At 40.2% G+C, this 16,297-nt stretch overlaps 1 protein-coding gene across 1 annotated transcript in view; it reads left to right on the forward strand.

Annotated features, from left to right (window-relative positions):
• SLC9A9 (solute carrier family 9 member A9) overlaps positions 1-16,297 on the forward strand; it is a 538,678-nt gene that overhangs the window by 12,859 nt on the left and 509,522 nt on the right. Inside the window, exon 2 of the mRNA XM_030873292.2 lies at positions 2,964-3,166. Within this exon, the coding sequence (XP_030729152.2) occupies positions 2,964-3,166 (203 nt within the window). The remainder of the gene's footprint in view (positions 1-2,963; positions 3,167-16,297) is intronic.

The following is a 16,297-nucleotide window of genomic DNA, read 5'->3' on the forward strand; positions in this document are numbered from 1 at the left end:
CAGAGGAGTCCCATATCCCTGTCTTAGTGCCCCTGCTGCGATCAGTCATTGGCTGGGTTCAGGATGACTGCAGTCATGAATTCCAGACCATTGGTCAGACTACACACTCCTCGTGGTGGGAGATCTATCTGCAAGGTGCATTTTCATGGCTATTACATCTGGTCACCTCTGGCAGCGAGGAGATTACTCCACTTACTCCAGTGTGCCGTTCTCGAACGCTGGAACCAGAGATGGTACAGAGGGCCAGGCACAGCCATTTAGCTTTTGAGGCATTGTATGAATTTAACCACAGAAACCCAGGTACTGAGCACTTGTTATTATGACAAATACTTGTTTCCCCTGCTTGAGAAAAAATGGTGGACACTACATGTTTACTTCTTGCTACCGCACTGAAAGCATATTGCAAAAATAAGCGGCTCACGGCTCACCCTTTGGGAATTTCAGATATTACCAATACAGGTTCTCTCCATTCAGGCCCTATGCATGTAGTACCTTGTTTCCCTTCTTTATATTCCACTTAGCAGAAAGCAGAGGTCATAGCATCATCCATGGTAATTGCCAAGTAACTTTTAGAAAACGAGTCCTTCCTAGGATTCCACTAGAGTGTTGGAAAAGTGATGTTCTTACACAGGCACCCTAAACCATGTGCAGTGTATGTGGTGTGTCTTCCCTTCTCTTTCCTGACTTGTTTTATTGTAGTCATTTGACACTGCACATGGAAGGCTGCCCACTGTTCTATGATGGGTCAAGTGCTCGTGGTGGTTACATACCCATCACTTATTTTTTCTTGCTGGCAAAGGTTAAGATAAAATATTTCTCACTATTATGGGGGAGTGGGCCAAATACTGAAGCAGGAACAAGTAAGGTAAAAATATTTTTGACAGAAATCTGCTTTCATTCTCACCTATTACTCTAGCTCTCTACATTACTGCCAAAGTGATAGATCTTATATGAAAATCTGACTGTTTTACTGTCCTGCCTAAAATTTTTCAATAGTTCTATATTACCATTGGGTTAAAAATAAAAACTTCTTAGCATGACAGAGGAGTCTCTTTATGACCTGGCCCCTGTGGTCTAGAGTTTTTCTCTCTCTTTGTCTCTGTCTCTGTCTCTCTCCACCTATTCTCTTCTTACTCCACTGCTGATTCCCTAAATCCATCAGATTTCTTAAATTCCTCTGTATTTATACATTATATTATTAGGTTATCCTAGTGACTGTTAACACAGAACCACTCACATTTCAGTGACTACACAAGTGAAGTTAACTTTTCACTCAAGTAACAGTCCAGTGCAGGTTTTCCTGGTTGGCGGATGGCTTTCCCCTACCTGGTGTCTCAGGGACGCAGATTTCTTCAATGTGGTGACTCTGTCTACCTATACCTATAGGGCCTTTGTTTCTGCCCCATCCATATGATAAATGGGAAAGAGAAGGGAGAAAACTCACCTACTTCTTCAGGGCTGTGGCACACATCACTTTTGCTTATATTCCATCGATGAGAACCCAACCAAACGCCAGAGAGCTGGAAACACAATCTCTGGCCAAGCAGCCACTTCCTGACAACTATTCTACACACTGGCAAACAAAAATCCTAGGGAACATTTATCTGTCTCTGCCGTAACTCACGTGCTGCCACCCACACGTGCAGCCTGGATCCCAACTCATTCCTTGATTCAGGTCATCTGGACAAATCTTATGTGACCTTCTAAGATTCATCTAAAGCTTTGCATCATTCACAGAGCCTTGGAGTGTCTCCTCTTTATACTCGTATAACACAGGGCACTTACCAGCGGTCATAGCACACGTCACGTTGTATTATAGTTGTTTGCTTATGGATCTTCACTTTATAAACTTCAGCTCCTGTAGGACTGGGACTGTATTTTTATTTTAAGTCTATAAATGTCTGAAACAAAATATGCACCCAACAAATGTTTTATTGAATAAATGAAAGGCCATTAGATGACTAGATTTACAAAAGAGTGGTTAAAACCTCCAAACTTTGATGTTTTAATGAGTGAACTGTGGATTTATCCTAAAACAAATACATCAATCCTAATTTTAAATTGAGGAATGTGTGGACCTCTAAAGTTTCTTTGTGATTTTGTTAATAAATCCACAATATTAAGAGAGTTCACATTTATCAGATTATCATGAGCATCCTAACAGAGTCTGTAAACTCAAAAGTCAAGGATTGTCACTTGAGTTCAACTCTTTGCTAAGGGAATATTGTATCATTAGAATGCATTTGGCTGCAGGTAAGCAGAAACTTGATTTTACATTGTTTGAAAAATTAGAAAATGTATTATGTCACATAACAGGAAGTCTAGAATTAGGGTAGCTCCAGGATAGGTTGATCCAGGGCTCAGTGAAGGCATCCAGGACCTGGGTTCTGTCTATATCTCAGTCCAACCATCCTCAGGATATTGACTGTGTCCTTGGACTATATCCCCTCAAGGTCACAAGATACCTGCCAGCAAAAAATAGAGAAACATATTGTCTTGATCATATCCTGAGGGAGAGAATAAGAACACTTGTCCCCTAACCACAGTATATAAGTGCAACCTTTTAGTCTGATGGGGCTGTCTCAGATATGTGCTGATCTGTGGACCAGAAACTTTCTCCAGGGGAATTCCATCTCCTGACTGATTAGATTACAGTATCTCTCATGGAGCCAAGGTTTTCTTGAGCACTTGGATGGATAGAAGAGGTGGGTAGCTCTTCTCTCCAAAACCTGTGGATCCATTAGGAAGGAAAAAAGGAGAAGTATTAACAGTGTCCATCGCAAATATTTTAACAATACAGTCTGTTGAGCTGGTATCTATGGAAGAGTGAACAATTTTCTAAACCAGGCAACGACCCTTTCTCCTGCCACCTACACAAGTTACAAATCATATATTTGAAAGCATCTAGTGATGAACATTTTAGATTACATTTCTCCAGTGCAATTATTTATTCTTTATTTTAGGCCTTGTAATGGGATTAATTTTACGATACGCTACAGCACCAACTGATATTGAAAGTGGAACTGTGTATGATTGTGGAAAACTGGTCTTCAGCCCTTCAACTCTGCTGATTAATATCACTGACCAAGTTTATGAATATAAATACAAGAGAGAAATAAGCCGGCACAACATCAATCCTCATCAAGGCAACGCTATACTTGAAAAGGTAAGGATCCTCCCTCTCTGGTCACATATTTTTGTTTTCCAGTATAAATAATTGCATCATATATGAGCCACCATAAGTAACGCATCCATACACATACATATGCCCTTTTTCAACACCACACTAATGGGGTGATTTAGCTAAGTGGTTAATGCCTTGATATACTCTGATTTTAAGCTCGGTTGTCTGTATTTTTTTTCTAGAAGTTGGAAAAATAATGCTTTTTATTATAACTGTTTTGCAAGCCACAGTTACATTAGGTAAAAAGATAATAGTAATTAAGCTGACTCTGCCTTTCATGTTACTTGATTCAAGTTTTCACATTTTTTTTTTTTTTAATTTTTGGTTGCGTTGGTTGCTGCACATGGGCTTCCTCTAGTTGCAGTGAGCAGGGGCTACTCTTTGTTGTGGTGCGCGGGCTTCTTGCAGTGGCTTCTCTTGTTGCAAAGCACAGGCTCTAGGCGCGCAGGCTTCAATAGTTGTGGTATACGGGCTTAGTAGTTGCGGTGCTTGGGCTCAGTAGTTGGGCTTAGTCGTTGTGGCTCGCGGGCTCTCAAGCACAGGCTCAGTAGTTGTGGCGCACGGGCTTAGTTGCTCCACGGCATGTGGGATCTTCCCAGACCAAGGATGGAACCTGTGTCCCCTGCATTGGCAGGCGGATTCTTAACCGCTGCACTACCAGGGAAGTCCCACATGTGTGTTTTAAGTGTTGTTGTATGTATTACCAGCTGGCTATGCAGTTTAAATCTCCCTTAAGTCAAAAGGAAAATGGAGGAGAATAAAAAAATTTTCACTTGCAAGCCTTGATCTAGAATGGCTGACTTTTAGCTGCCAACACAAAACATTGGCCACTTGGCTGTTTATAAATACACTGACACACAGTCAATCTCAAGAGATCTTGACTCCATCAGTTTAGTTAGGGAATCTTAGATTGAAAAAAGAATTGTGAAGTTACTCATCTTTTAAAAATGTTTTTATTATTGCAAATGCGTGAATTGCTTCAGTTATTAGGAGGGAAACTTTCTTCTACTATCAGGACTCTGGGTCAGAAAACAGGTGAGATTACCTTCTGTGGTGTCTTGTGTGTGGATCAGTCTTTGGAATAAGTGAATTTGTGTTTAACAACACAAGTACATGCTAAGAATCAGGATCTTATGAGATTTATTCTAGATCGTTTTGTGTCAGAGCCGAGAACTTCCTTGCTATTACGGAAGTGCACTTTATCAATTTTATCCCATATAAATTTAGTTTTCTTTTAAAATACACATTTTTTTTTCATTTCAAGAGATTTGAGACAGGAGGGGAGATACATGATCTGGATTTTTCTTCATTCAAGATGAGTAATTTCTAGTGGTTTTTTTTCACATTATCTTCCACTAGCACATTCTAGATTAACTTCCTCCTAGCACTTGGTGAGGGCTCAGGAAAGTCAAACTGATTATACTACTAGCCTAAATCAGACTTAGTAAAGTGAAGTGAAGCACAAAAAAGCAAATTAAATAATGTATTTCTTAAGTAAATAGGAGCAACTTCTAGATCTGCTATTTTGGATGATCTCTTCCATGAGATTGTTTCTATTTACATGAATAATAGAAAACTATCTATCTTGAAATAATTTTTTAAAGTGACCTTGTCAGCGGCATAATTTAAACACTGTCTTCAGTTTTACTTTGCTTAGTATCAGAACATAAATTATTTCCCTCCTCATTCTCTTACCTATTTAATCTGCATTTCTAAGCAGCACTATTTCTCCAAACAGGTTGGCCACCACCACCCCCCGTCCCAAAGATGCTGATAATTATCTCTGTTTTATTTATAGCAAATTGTTCTCTAACAGGAGAGCCTACAAACACCTGATCAGACATTTTGTTACTGTGTTGTTCACCTATTGATTTGTTTTTATTAGCAGCCAAACTCCAATGTTTGCTTTTGAAAAATTAAGGCAAGAGATGGAGAAAATGTCTAAGTTTCTGGGGCCTTCTTGATCTTTTCATTGGGTGGATTATGAGTTCTGCACATGAAATGTTTCAATGACCTTGAAGGCTCAAGTATTTTATAGACTACCTTCTAAATTGTGTGACTTATTGACTCACAATTAACATTTGTTCCTCGTGGCATCCCAGGTTGGCAATAGGCAGCTCAGTACCCAGGGTAAATCCTCCAGCTCCTTGCTGGTGGAGAAAGGGGCATCCACTGGTACACTTACCATATTAGACAACTTTAGGTGGAAAGGATCATTTTTATAAATGGCCAGAGTATATCTTAACACACATTTGTTGCTTAAGTGCCAATTTTGGGGGACCCTAGTTAGTCTGCAAAAATGAAATGCCCATAGTCTGTATTTGTTACTGGGAATTGTCCACTGCATGCAAGTATTCATATCAATCGAACAATTAATTTATGTCAGATGCAAAAGAATTCCAAAAAAGGGCCTGTTTATTGGAAGGCTTATAGGGAGGTAACATGGAGTAATGGGAAAAAAATTCAGGACCAGATAGATCTGCCATCTATCCTGAGTAAATTCCTTGAACTTCCTAATCTCCAACTTTTTTATTTGTAAAGTGGGGAGATTAGAACTATTTTGTAGGATTGTTTTAATGTTTAAATGAGATGATGTATATAAAGTACCTGTCGTAAGGCCCTTTATGTTGCTGTCACTGCCTCTACTCCTACTTCCACTGCCACTTCTAATACCACTGCCAACACCATCACCACTGCACTACCTCCAAGACCAGTGCTACCATTGCTGCTACTAATATTTGAATGCTTAATATATGCCAGGGATTAATAAAATATGTGGATTTTTTTCCATTTATTTAACATCCCTTGAGGAGATAAGACCAATGTATAATATACATTAGTATATAATTCAGTTCTAAATTGTATCATATAGACAATGAGAATTATGAAACTTTACGGATTAGTTGTCATAGATACTTGAGTTTGTTAGGGAGTCTTCCTGGAGGACGTGGAACTTGAGAAGGGCTTGGAAATGTGGCTATGGCTTGAATAGGCAGCAGGATTGAGTTCAGAAAGATGTGGGCAGGACTGGAGGGTGAGGCTGCAGGAAGTGATTATCTAGGTGAAAAGGGAAGAAGGGCTTCATCAACGCTTTGGATCAACAGAACCTGCTTGATTTATAGGAACACTGTGAAGAGAAGAATCTAAGATTCTAAGGCTTCAGGTCTGGCTGGGAGAATGTGGGAGTCCTAGGATAGAGGCAAGGGAGGGAAGGAAGATTTGTGGAAGAGGATGGGTGAAAATGACTGTGGATCTGCATCTGGAGAGAGATCATCTAATTTAGAGCAAGAAAGAGCCCTGGGCTTCCCTGGTGGCGCAGTGGTTGAGAGTCCGCCTGCCGATGCAGGGGATGCGGGTTCGTGCCCCGGTCTGGGAAGATCCCACATGCCGCGGAGCGGCTGGGCCCGTCAGCCATGGCTGCTGAGCCTGCGCGTCCCGAGGCCGCAGCAGTGAAAAGCCCGCGTACCGCAAAAAAAAAAAAAAAAAAAAAAAAAAAAAAGAAAGAGCCCTGACTTGATTAAGTTGAACTCCATCATTTTAGAGAAGAGTAAAAGAAGAACTTAAGCCCTAAAATTGATTTAAGTCAGTGATTTTCAAACTTGTCTGAATTTTGGAATCATTTGAAGCTGCAAAAAATCCTGATGCTTGTGTTCCACCCCTGGAGTTTGTCATTTTACTGGTTTGGGGTGCCACCTGAGCTTTGGAACTTTTCGAAGATCACCAGGTGATTCTTTTTTTTTTTTATATACAGCAGGTTCTTATTACTTATCTATTTTGTACATATTAGTGTATAAATGTCAATCCCAATCTCTCAGTTCAACCCCCTCCCCGCCCCTGCTTTTCCCCCTTTCACCAGGTGATTCTAATGTGCAGACAAGTTTGGGAAACACTGATTTTGGTCCTGTGTTGTGTTCAGGTGAATATAGTGAGGAGAGAAATGCCACTTTTCTGCTTCTTCTCCTCACCTCCACTGCTGCAGATCTATCAGCCCCTTTTATACACAAAGTACTTTTCTTGCTTCTGGACCTCTACACATGTTATTCTTTTTGCCTAAAATGGTTTTACTCCTTCTCTTTGGGTGTCAGCCTCCTTCTTATCCCTAGAATCTTGAAATGCCATCCCTTCAGAGAGGGCTTGCGCTGTGATTTTCTCACACTGTATCCCCTCTCTCTCTTTCTCTCCTGCCCTCTCTTTTGTTTCAAAGTACTTAGCACCATATGAAATTTTATATGTATTTTCTTGCTTATTAATTATCATTCTTACATTGTTTGATGTCCACTAGACTGTAAACTTCACAAAGGCAGGGATCATGCCTTTTTTATTGACCAGTGTATCCCCAAAGATTACCACGGTGCCCGATGCATACTGCTGCTAAATAAGTAGCTTGTGAATGAATGAATGAGTAAATGGAAGAATCTGAGAGCTTGGTGGAGTATATACAGCTAGACTATTTGGAAGTTATCATCTTGGAGTTGGTAGAATAGTGTCCTGCACACTTAATGGTTGAAGAGATTAAGATATTATCTAATCTTAGTTGTGTACATATAGATAGAAATTCATATCCAGAGAAATTACATGGTAGGTCCAGGGCCCCACTACTGGTCAGAGGCAGAACGGAGACCCATAGCACTTTACTCTGAGTCCTGAGTGATGTATCATATCCCACACCATTGGACAGGCTCTTGAGTGGCCCTGTGGACAGAGAAGGACTGAGGCCTGGGCTATCTTACGCTGAGATGGGTGGAAGGAGGTGAGGACCAGTGCTGGAAAGAGAAGAGGATGGTCAGAATTACAGAAAGAGGTCTAGCACCATGGTGTTACAGAAGCCATTGGTGCGGCTCCACTGGGACCTTTTTCTTTGTGGTACAGATTTAAGGGAGTATTTGGCCTTTGTTTCCAAAAGTTACAGGATGAGGAGATGAGTTTTACTCTCAGAAGAATGTAGTTTAAGGGCTTGGATGAAATTTCTGACTTCAGGATTTGAAGAGGCTGAAATAAATTCCTGTGCTATAGAATCATCTCTTGGAGTACTTGTAAGAGCACGTGCATTTCTGAAACGGTTAGGCCTTGATGTGTTTGGAAACAGCTCTGGGCTTGATGGCTCCCTGAGTTTCTTCCAATAAGAAGGTATAAAACTGGAAAATGTGAGAGCTGTTGGCACGTATATATGCAGCAGTGTACTGTGCTTTTATGCCACATTATAAACATATAAAAATTTCAGGAAATACCATATGCCAAGCTTCTTTTGGTCATGCTCAATGCAGATAAGGAAAAAATATTTTCGCTTAAAGATATGTGAAAACAGTATTTTTCTATATGTTAGGAGCAGCTGATGATCTCAAAACAACCTTCTGAGAGAATAAAACTAGATCGTGTTGCTTTGTATCTATCCAGTTAATGTTTCCAACACTGTTTGTCACACTGTTCTGTGGATCTAATGTATCCTTAAGTAGTTTTAACTGAGTGGGGCCTATATTCTATTACACAGTGGCTTTACAGACATTAATTTGTTACAGAGTATTTAGGCATACTAAAATGTCTACTAAGCATTTCTGAATTTCATATCAATAGGAAGTTTAAATCTTGCTCTTGAAGAGCAGGAGATAAAAGAACTTTCTCCATCACTCATTCATTCATTCATTCTTTCAACACAAGTGAACTGAGTGAGTCTCATCCGTTTCAATTCTGAAATAAAGAACGATCTCAAAGAGTTTATTAGTAAATTGGGGAAAACACATCATATGAATAAATGAACAAATACACCACAAGACAGCTATCAAAGGAGTGGGTCAGATACCACAGACATTCAGAGGGGGCAATATTATTTCTTGTTAGGGTGACAGGAAAGATTTCAAAGAAGGATAGCTGATTAACTCTGGTGGTGATATATGTAGTGTGTGAAGGTAGGAGAGTCATTCCAAGCAGAGATAAAAGCATGATGTGGAGGTAGAAAAAGGGGTAGAGAGTATTCCAAGAAAGAAAAACATTTCCGATAATTTGAAGTACGGAAGACCAGTGAAACATAGTGTGGGAATAAAGGCAGATCTTGGTTACGGAATCCCTTAAATGCCAGGCTGAGTAATGCCTACTCTATTGGTAGTCAGTGGAAGAGTGCAATGTTGACAAAAGGAAAGAAATAGTTAGGCTCCTGTGTACAAAGTAGAGAATGAAAGCAGAGAGACAGATGAGGCTAAGCTTGAATGGTAACCAAGAGGCAGATGGAAGAGAAGCAAGGAAGGAAGGCGCTGTAGAGTTTGGGCCAATTGGGCACAAGGAGGAAGAGAGTATAGCTAGTTCTGCTACCCTCTCTTGTGGGTTCACAGAGAGTGGCAGGACAGAAATGGAGACCTTAAAAGTTAAGGGAAGGAGCTGGTTTGTAGGTGAAAATCATAAGTATAGTTTAAAACTGATGAATGAATTAATTTGTCTCATCATTAATTTATTTATCATTGACTTAACACATTATGTTTTTCCACATTGAGTTGGAAAGGTCAGCAGACCATTTGGCTGGAAAAGTCTTGCAGACCCAGTAGGTTTTCAAAAAGTTGTCAGCACGGTTAAATTTATACTTCCTATAATTTATAAGTCAGTTGACTGTAATGTGAAAAATCGAAGGAAACTACCCAGTGAAATGTTTGCCAAGTCTTCACTTCCTGTGTGACAAATGACACTATCATTTGGTAAGGAAAGTTACCATTTGGTAAGGAGTAAGTTACACTGCTGAGTAATCTGTCCTATTGTTGCAGTAAAGAGAATTACCAGGCAAATAGGTCAGACTGAAGCTATTATCAATTGTGTTGATAATACTGTATATTTTTGAGGTATTTTAAGGAAGTCCTTATAGCCACAGCTAATTATATGACTTTAAAAAATAATTTTGTATTTGCAGTATCAAAACATCAGTGTCTTAATATTTTTCTCACTGTCCAACTTTTTCTGATGGTGATTTTGACTGTTTGTCGTTCAGTCTTAATACTCACATATTTATTTGTAAATTATTTCTGTTCTTTCCAGTCTTTCTTTTTGCTTGATTATTCTGGCTCAGAGGCAAGCTCTTCTAGTAACAGGAACAGCTTGATCAGAAGGAGTCATCAGACCATGAGATAAATATGTGCAGTTAGTGCTGGGACACTTTTGGAGAAGATAAAGAAAAGACAGGAAAGAAATCTCTAAAACTGTTCTAGGCACAATGAGAGAAGCAAGCATCACGATAAATCAGCACTTTGGGTTTGGAGAAACATTTGTAGGACACTATCAATTATTTCTCCATTCTGTAGAGAACAGGGATTCGTGATTTATGTTTCTTTATCATGACAAGTCTTGACTCTTACACATGAGATTGTCCTGGAGGATCTCAAGCTTGGCAGAGCATGGGATGAGGCTGTTTGGATAGACTTAGCTACTTTCATCATAAATCTTAGTTAAGAGATCTGTCGTTAATAAAGAAAGCTGACATTTTAAATTTGCTTTATCTGTTTTCTTCCACCTTTGTTCAACTTTCTTTGTAGAACGTTGGCCTGAGAAATGATTTCAGAAATGTCTCGACTCCAAATATTCCATTAAATTTTTTTCCCAATTTTATTGAGATAAAATTAACATATAAAATTATATTAGTTTAACGTGTACAACATAATGATTTTATATAGATATCTATATATCTATATCAAATGCAAAATGATGATCACAATAAGTTTAGTTAACATTCATCACCTCATGTAGTTACAAAATTTTTTTGTGATGAGGACTTTTAACTTTGTAACAACTTTCGAATATACAATACAATGTTATTAACTAGAGTCACCATGCTGTCCATTATATCCCCAGGATTTATTTACCTTATAACTGGAACTTTGTATCTTTGGACCACTTTCAACCATTTTTCACACTCCTCATCTCTCAGGTCTCACAGCGACCAATCTGTTCTCTGTTTCCATGAGTTCGTTGTTTTTCTTCTTTTTAGATTCCAAGTTAGTGAGATCATACAGTAGTTGCCTTTCCCTGTCTTATGTCACTTAGCATAATGTTCTCAAGGTCCATCCATGTTGTTGCAAATGGCAGGGTTTCCTGCTTTTGTACGGTCGAATAATTCAGTTGCATATATCTCTATATATACACCACATTTTCTTAATCCAATTATCCATCAGTGGACACTTAGGTCATTTCCATGTCTTGGCTATTGTAAATAATGAGACAATGAACATGGGTGTGTGGCTACCTCTCGAAGATCCTAACTTCAGTTCCTTTGGATATATTCTCAGAAGTGGGATTGCTGGATCATATGGTAGATCTATTTTTTAATTTTTTGAGAAACCTCCATATTGTTTTCCATGCTGGCTGCACCAATTTTCATTCCCACAAACAGTGTGAAAAGTGTTCTTTTTTCTCTACATCATGGTCAACACTTGTTACCTTTTGTCTTTCTGATAATAGCCATTCTAACAGGTGTGAGATGATATCTCCTGTGTCCTTGTGATTTTGATTTGCATTTCCCTGGTGATTAGTTCCATTTGGTTTTAATTTAGTCATTGAACAACATAGATTTTCTTTAGTCATTTAGTCATTCAACAAATATTTATTGATTGGACACTAATCATATTGCCAGTTTGTTTTAGATGATGCAAATACAGTAGTGAACAAAACAAAGTCCTCAGTCTCATGGAGCTTAGGTTCTAGGGGAGAGATAGATGAAGTACAGTTCAACATAAGCATTCATAATCTAATGCCAGGTGGAGACACGTGCTATAAAGAAAGGTTAACAAAATGAGGGGATGGTGAGAGAAGTGTATTTAGGTATGTCCTGCAGGGAAGGTCTCATTGAGGAGGTGAAGCTGGAGCCAAGATCTGAATGAAGTTGGAGTGAGCCACGCAGAGATCTGTAAGCAGAGAATTTCAAAACAGAGGGCAAAACTAAATAAGACTAGATGCCTTTGCTTTCTGGAGGTCATTTTCTTCCCTTGCCAGTTCTTTGCTATATTTTTCATCAACATCCAAGACCATTTTTGTCTATACAAAAAGTTCTGGAAAAATTCTATTTGTTGTGGTTGAGAAGGGTGGAGGAGAAGAAGAGAGACGTCCACTTGGACTGGGCAGTGAAAATGCAGAAAATGTAGAAATAACAGAACACTGTGCCCCAAAGACAGGCAGGCTCTGCCTAGCATCCTGGCAACTTTTGCAGTCTGGCCTTCAGAAGGCACAGTCCAGACACGAAGGAGTTCTTCTACTACAGTTTGATTGTAACTTGGAGCACCCCTAATGCAGGGTTAGGAATTACCCTAGACAGATCTATGTGGTAGAGTTTGGATTAAGCCCTTGCCACCTGGAAGGCAGCTCGGCTTTCTAACACAGGGCTATGGAGGCAGCACTCAAAAACTCTTAGGACTTCCTTTCTTCTGCTTCACAGATCATCACTCAGGACTCATGTTCTAAGGAAACTGACCACTGGAACATTTATTTGTGGCGGGGATTGCATTCCAACCAGCTGTCTGATTTTATTTCTTAACAAAAAGCCTAGCTACTCAAAATAATGTAAAAACTGTTGGTGGCAATGGTCTCTTGGAGTGTCATGTGATTAGAGCACAGATTGGACTGATATCTCTCATACTCACTCTTCGCTGGGAAAGGAAAGAAGTCATGTGAAAGTGTATGAGTAGGATGAACACTGGCATGGTGCTCTTTCTAACATGACAAAATTTGATAAGAGGAGAGCAGCTATGGAGTAAAGGGATAGCTTCTCAGATTCCTGGCTTCAAGCCTGAGAAAATATCCCAGACCACCATGGAGAGAAACAACTGAGATGCCCACCCATCTTCCAATCACCTCTGCCTTCTGACTATTGCCTGGTCTTGGACCATCTTAGCACGTCCATTTGGTCATCCATTTGCCTGGTTCCAGAAGGGACTTAAAGTGGTAGCACAGACACAGTTTTAGGAAATATGGGAGCCAGCATGGCAGACCACACTGTGGACTAGCATTTTGGGGTGCCGTGTAGCCATCCACTTAGCTATCAAAGGACAGGTTTTCAAAGCTATTTTGGGGGGATGGGGGTGGCTGAGGGCTCTGAAGCTATTCTCTCCACTTCCCTATCCTACTCAGTTCAAGATCATGGTGAAATATATTCCATGGGAGGCCAATCTTAAAAGAATGACTTATACCTTGTTATTTGATTCTATTTTCTGTAATTATTAATGTCTTGTATTTATTGTGTGTTAGAACAAAATATTCCTCCTAGGTGATCTTTCCAAAAAACACCAAAATGTTATTCTTTTAAACATCAACACATACGTGCTGGGAACTGGCGTGTATGAGGCAGCATAATATGGTTAGAGCCCCACGCTGCAATCAGAATACCTGGGTTTAAATCCCTGGTCTACCTTTTTTTTTTTTTTTTTTTTTTGCGGTACGCGGGCCTTTCACTGTTGTGGCCTCTCCCGTTGAGGAGCACAGGCTCCGGACGTGCAGGCTCAGCGGCCATGGCTCACGGGCCCAGCCACTCTGCGGCATGTGGGATCTTCCCGGACCGGGGCATGAACCCGCGTCCCCTGCATCGGCAGGCGGACTCTCAACCACTGCGCCACCAGGGAAGCCCCCTGGTCTACCTTTAACCTGATCTTTAGCATGTGACCTGACTGTTGGTGCCTTTGTTTCGTCAAATGAGGCAATACTAGTACCAAACTCAAAAGGTTATTATGAGGACTAAATTAAATAATTCATGTAACCAGATAATATGTTACAGCATTAATAAGTCCTCAGTAAATATTAATTGTTATTATTAGGCACCAGCTAACTGCTAAGTACTTTAAAACACTGATTTCCATACTTTGATATGTGCATCAGTAAAACACTATTATGTGTACCTAATATATGCCTATTTATTTACAAATGAGATGAAAGTACTATTGTACCAATGTACTGTGTATATTAAAAAGCAGTATCAAACTAGAATTTTTTAAAGGATGAGATAAAAATAAAATATAAAAAGTTTTTTGCACACTCAGGTGGATCACCTTGTTTACTTCCTAACATATGTACACCTCAACATAAGGACCAATAGAATAGTTCATATTTTATTAAAAGTTTATTTTTATTTTAACTATTTTTGATGTTTCCTGAAAAATTCTGCTCTTCTCTGAAATCTTACTATATTCTGAGTCTCAGCAGCACCAGTACGTACACGGGCTCTTGGCCTGAGGTAGGGATGCTCTTAGGGGCTGTTAGCTTTGTGAGAACATTCAGTCCCACCCTAAGTGATCCCACACTGCCATACTTCAGTACCTAGTTCTGTCGTCTCAAAGCTCCAGCGGGTGTTCTCCTACTGTATCTTAGCTGAGTTGTAAATTAAGATTTATATCGATGATGTTGGATTAATGTCTGTCTCCTCACCAGACTCTAGGCCCCAGGAAAGGAGGAGGGACCAGGTCTGTCTGTGGTCACACTGTATTCCCAGCTGACAGCACATGTGTGCTGGTGCCTGGCACATGGTTGATACTCTGTGGACCCTGGCAAGTGAGTGGGTGATATAATGAAGTATTCTTCTCTGCTTTTCAGTTGCAACTTCTCACTGCTACTGTCCTGTCTTAGTTGTCAGCCATTTTATACCCAAGGATTTATCACAGATTTCTCCTCAGAGTGAAGTACCAGGGCTTTGTGATGGCTTTTTGCTACTCAGAGGGTTGAATTGCTGGCAGTCTCATCTCCAAATAATTAAGTAAGGATAGAGGGAGAGGGAGAAAAGGAGGCTGGGTACAGGAGAGACAAACAGAGGGAGAGAGAAGGAGGGAGGAAGAAAGAGAGATTTCTCATAAGGCTTATAGTCTCAGTAGATAAAACTTAACATGGATCTTTCAATTTCTTTCCTCTTTGCTTTATTCCTTCTAAAACGTTAAACTGTGGCGAGAGTGCACATTTATCATTGCTGGGCTGCAGTGAGTAGTTACATAAGGTTCCATCCAACTGCATTTCCTGGTTCCTCCCAAAGGTCATTAAGAAGCTCCTCATTGGTAGCTTATACAGCCTGAAGGCAGGATAGGCATCAGTGGCACAGGAAGGGTGGGGACCATCAAGAGAGGTGAGAACCTTAAGGAAGCTGTGCATTTAACTGGCTTGTCTCCTGATGCCATGTGAGCCTGTCTTGTGTTAGGAGTCTCTCAGCTGCTCCTCTCAGATCCATTTTTAATTATAAGGCTAACTAGACATGGTCTGATTTACAGAGTTCTGCCTGAGGTGGAGGTGTTTGAATCGAGAATGTCTACAAATTCAGGTTCTCTTCACTGCTCCTTTTATGTTTTGTTTTGTTTTGGTTTTTTGGCCATGCCGCATGGCATGCAGGATATTAGTTCCCCAACCAGAGGTAGAACCCGTGCCCCCTGCAGTGGAAGCACAGAGTCCTAACCACTGGACCACCAGGGAAGTCCCCCCTTCACCATTCTTTCTGACTATTGGATTCCTAGAGGACTCAGAGGTGGAGTTTAGTGGGATGGTTAAGTGCCCTTGAGATCAACACCTTATGAATGGAAGAGGAAGAAAGCCTGAGAGGGCCAAGGGAGAAGTTAAGCTGTGATGCAGGCCCAACAATTTTGTCTAACTCCCTGGGAAGCTCTGGAGTTAGACTGGCTCTTCAGAGTCATCCGCAGTTGAACTGAGATGACCTGGACTCTAAAATACCAAATCATTTTGTCTTTGGATGTGGGCTACTCTGGGAAGGGCGTGACTCTGCGTGAGCTGGCTTTTTTCAGTCTTGGCAATCTCTGAAGGGGCTGACAGTATTCTAAGCAGCAGAGGTGACAAAGCCTTCAATGAAGGAAAATCCCCGTGTCTAACACATTGACCCTTGAAGGGGAGAAAAATCTTTCTTTCTGCCTGTCTAGGTTTTTGACTAGGGCCCTTGTAACAGAAGACAGATTAACAAGAGAAAGACAAACAGAAGTTTATTAATGTATTTATTTCATGTATACCTGGGAGAAATCTAGGGAATGAGTAACCCAAAGAGATGGCTTAGAATTCAGGCTTCAGTACCATCTTTAGCTAAAATAACGAAGTGTGTAGGGGAGGCAAGTTTTAGGAAGGTGACTAGGACATGTATGGTAAAGAGGGTAAGGTTATTATGCAGATTTAAGT

Source organism: Globicephala melas, chromosome 4 (genome assembly GCF_963455315.2).
Source record: "Globicephala melas chromosome 4, mGloMel1.2, whole genome shotgun sequence".
NCBI classification, from domain to species: domain Eukaryota; kingdom Metazoa; phylum Chordata; class Mammalia; order Artiodactyla; family Delphinidae; genus Globicephala; species Globicephala melas.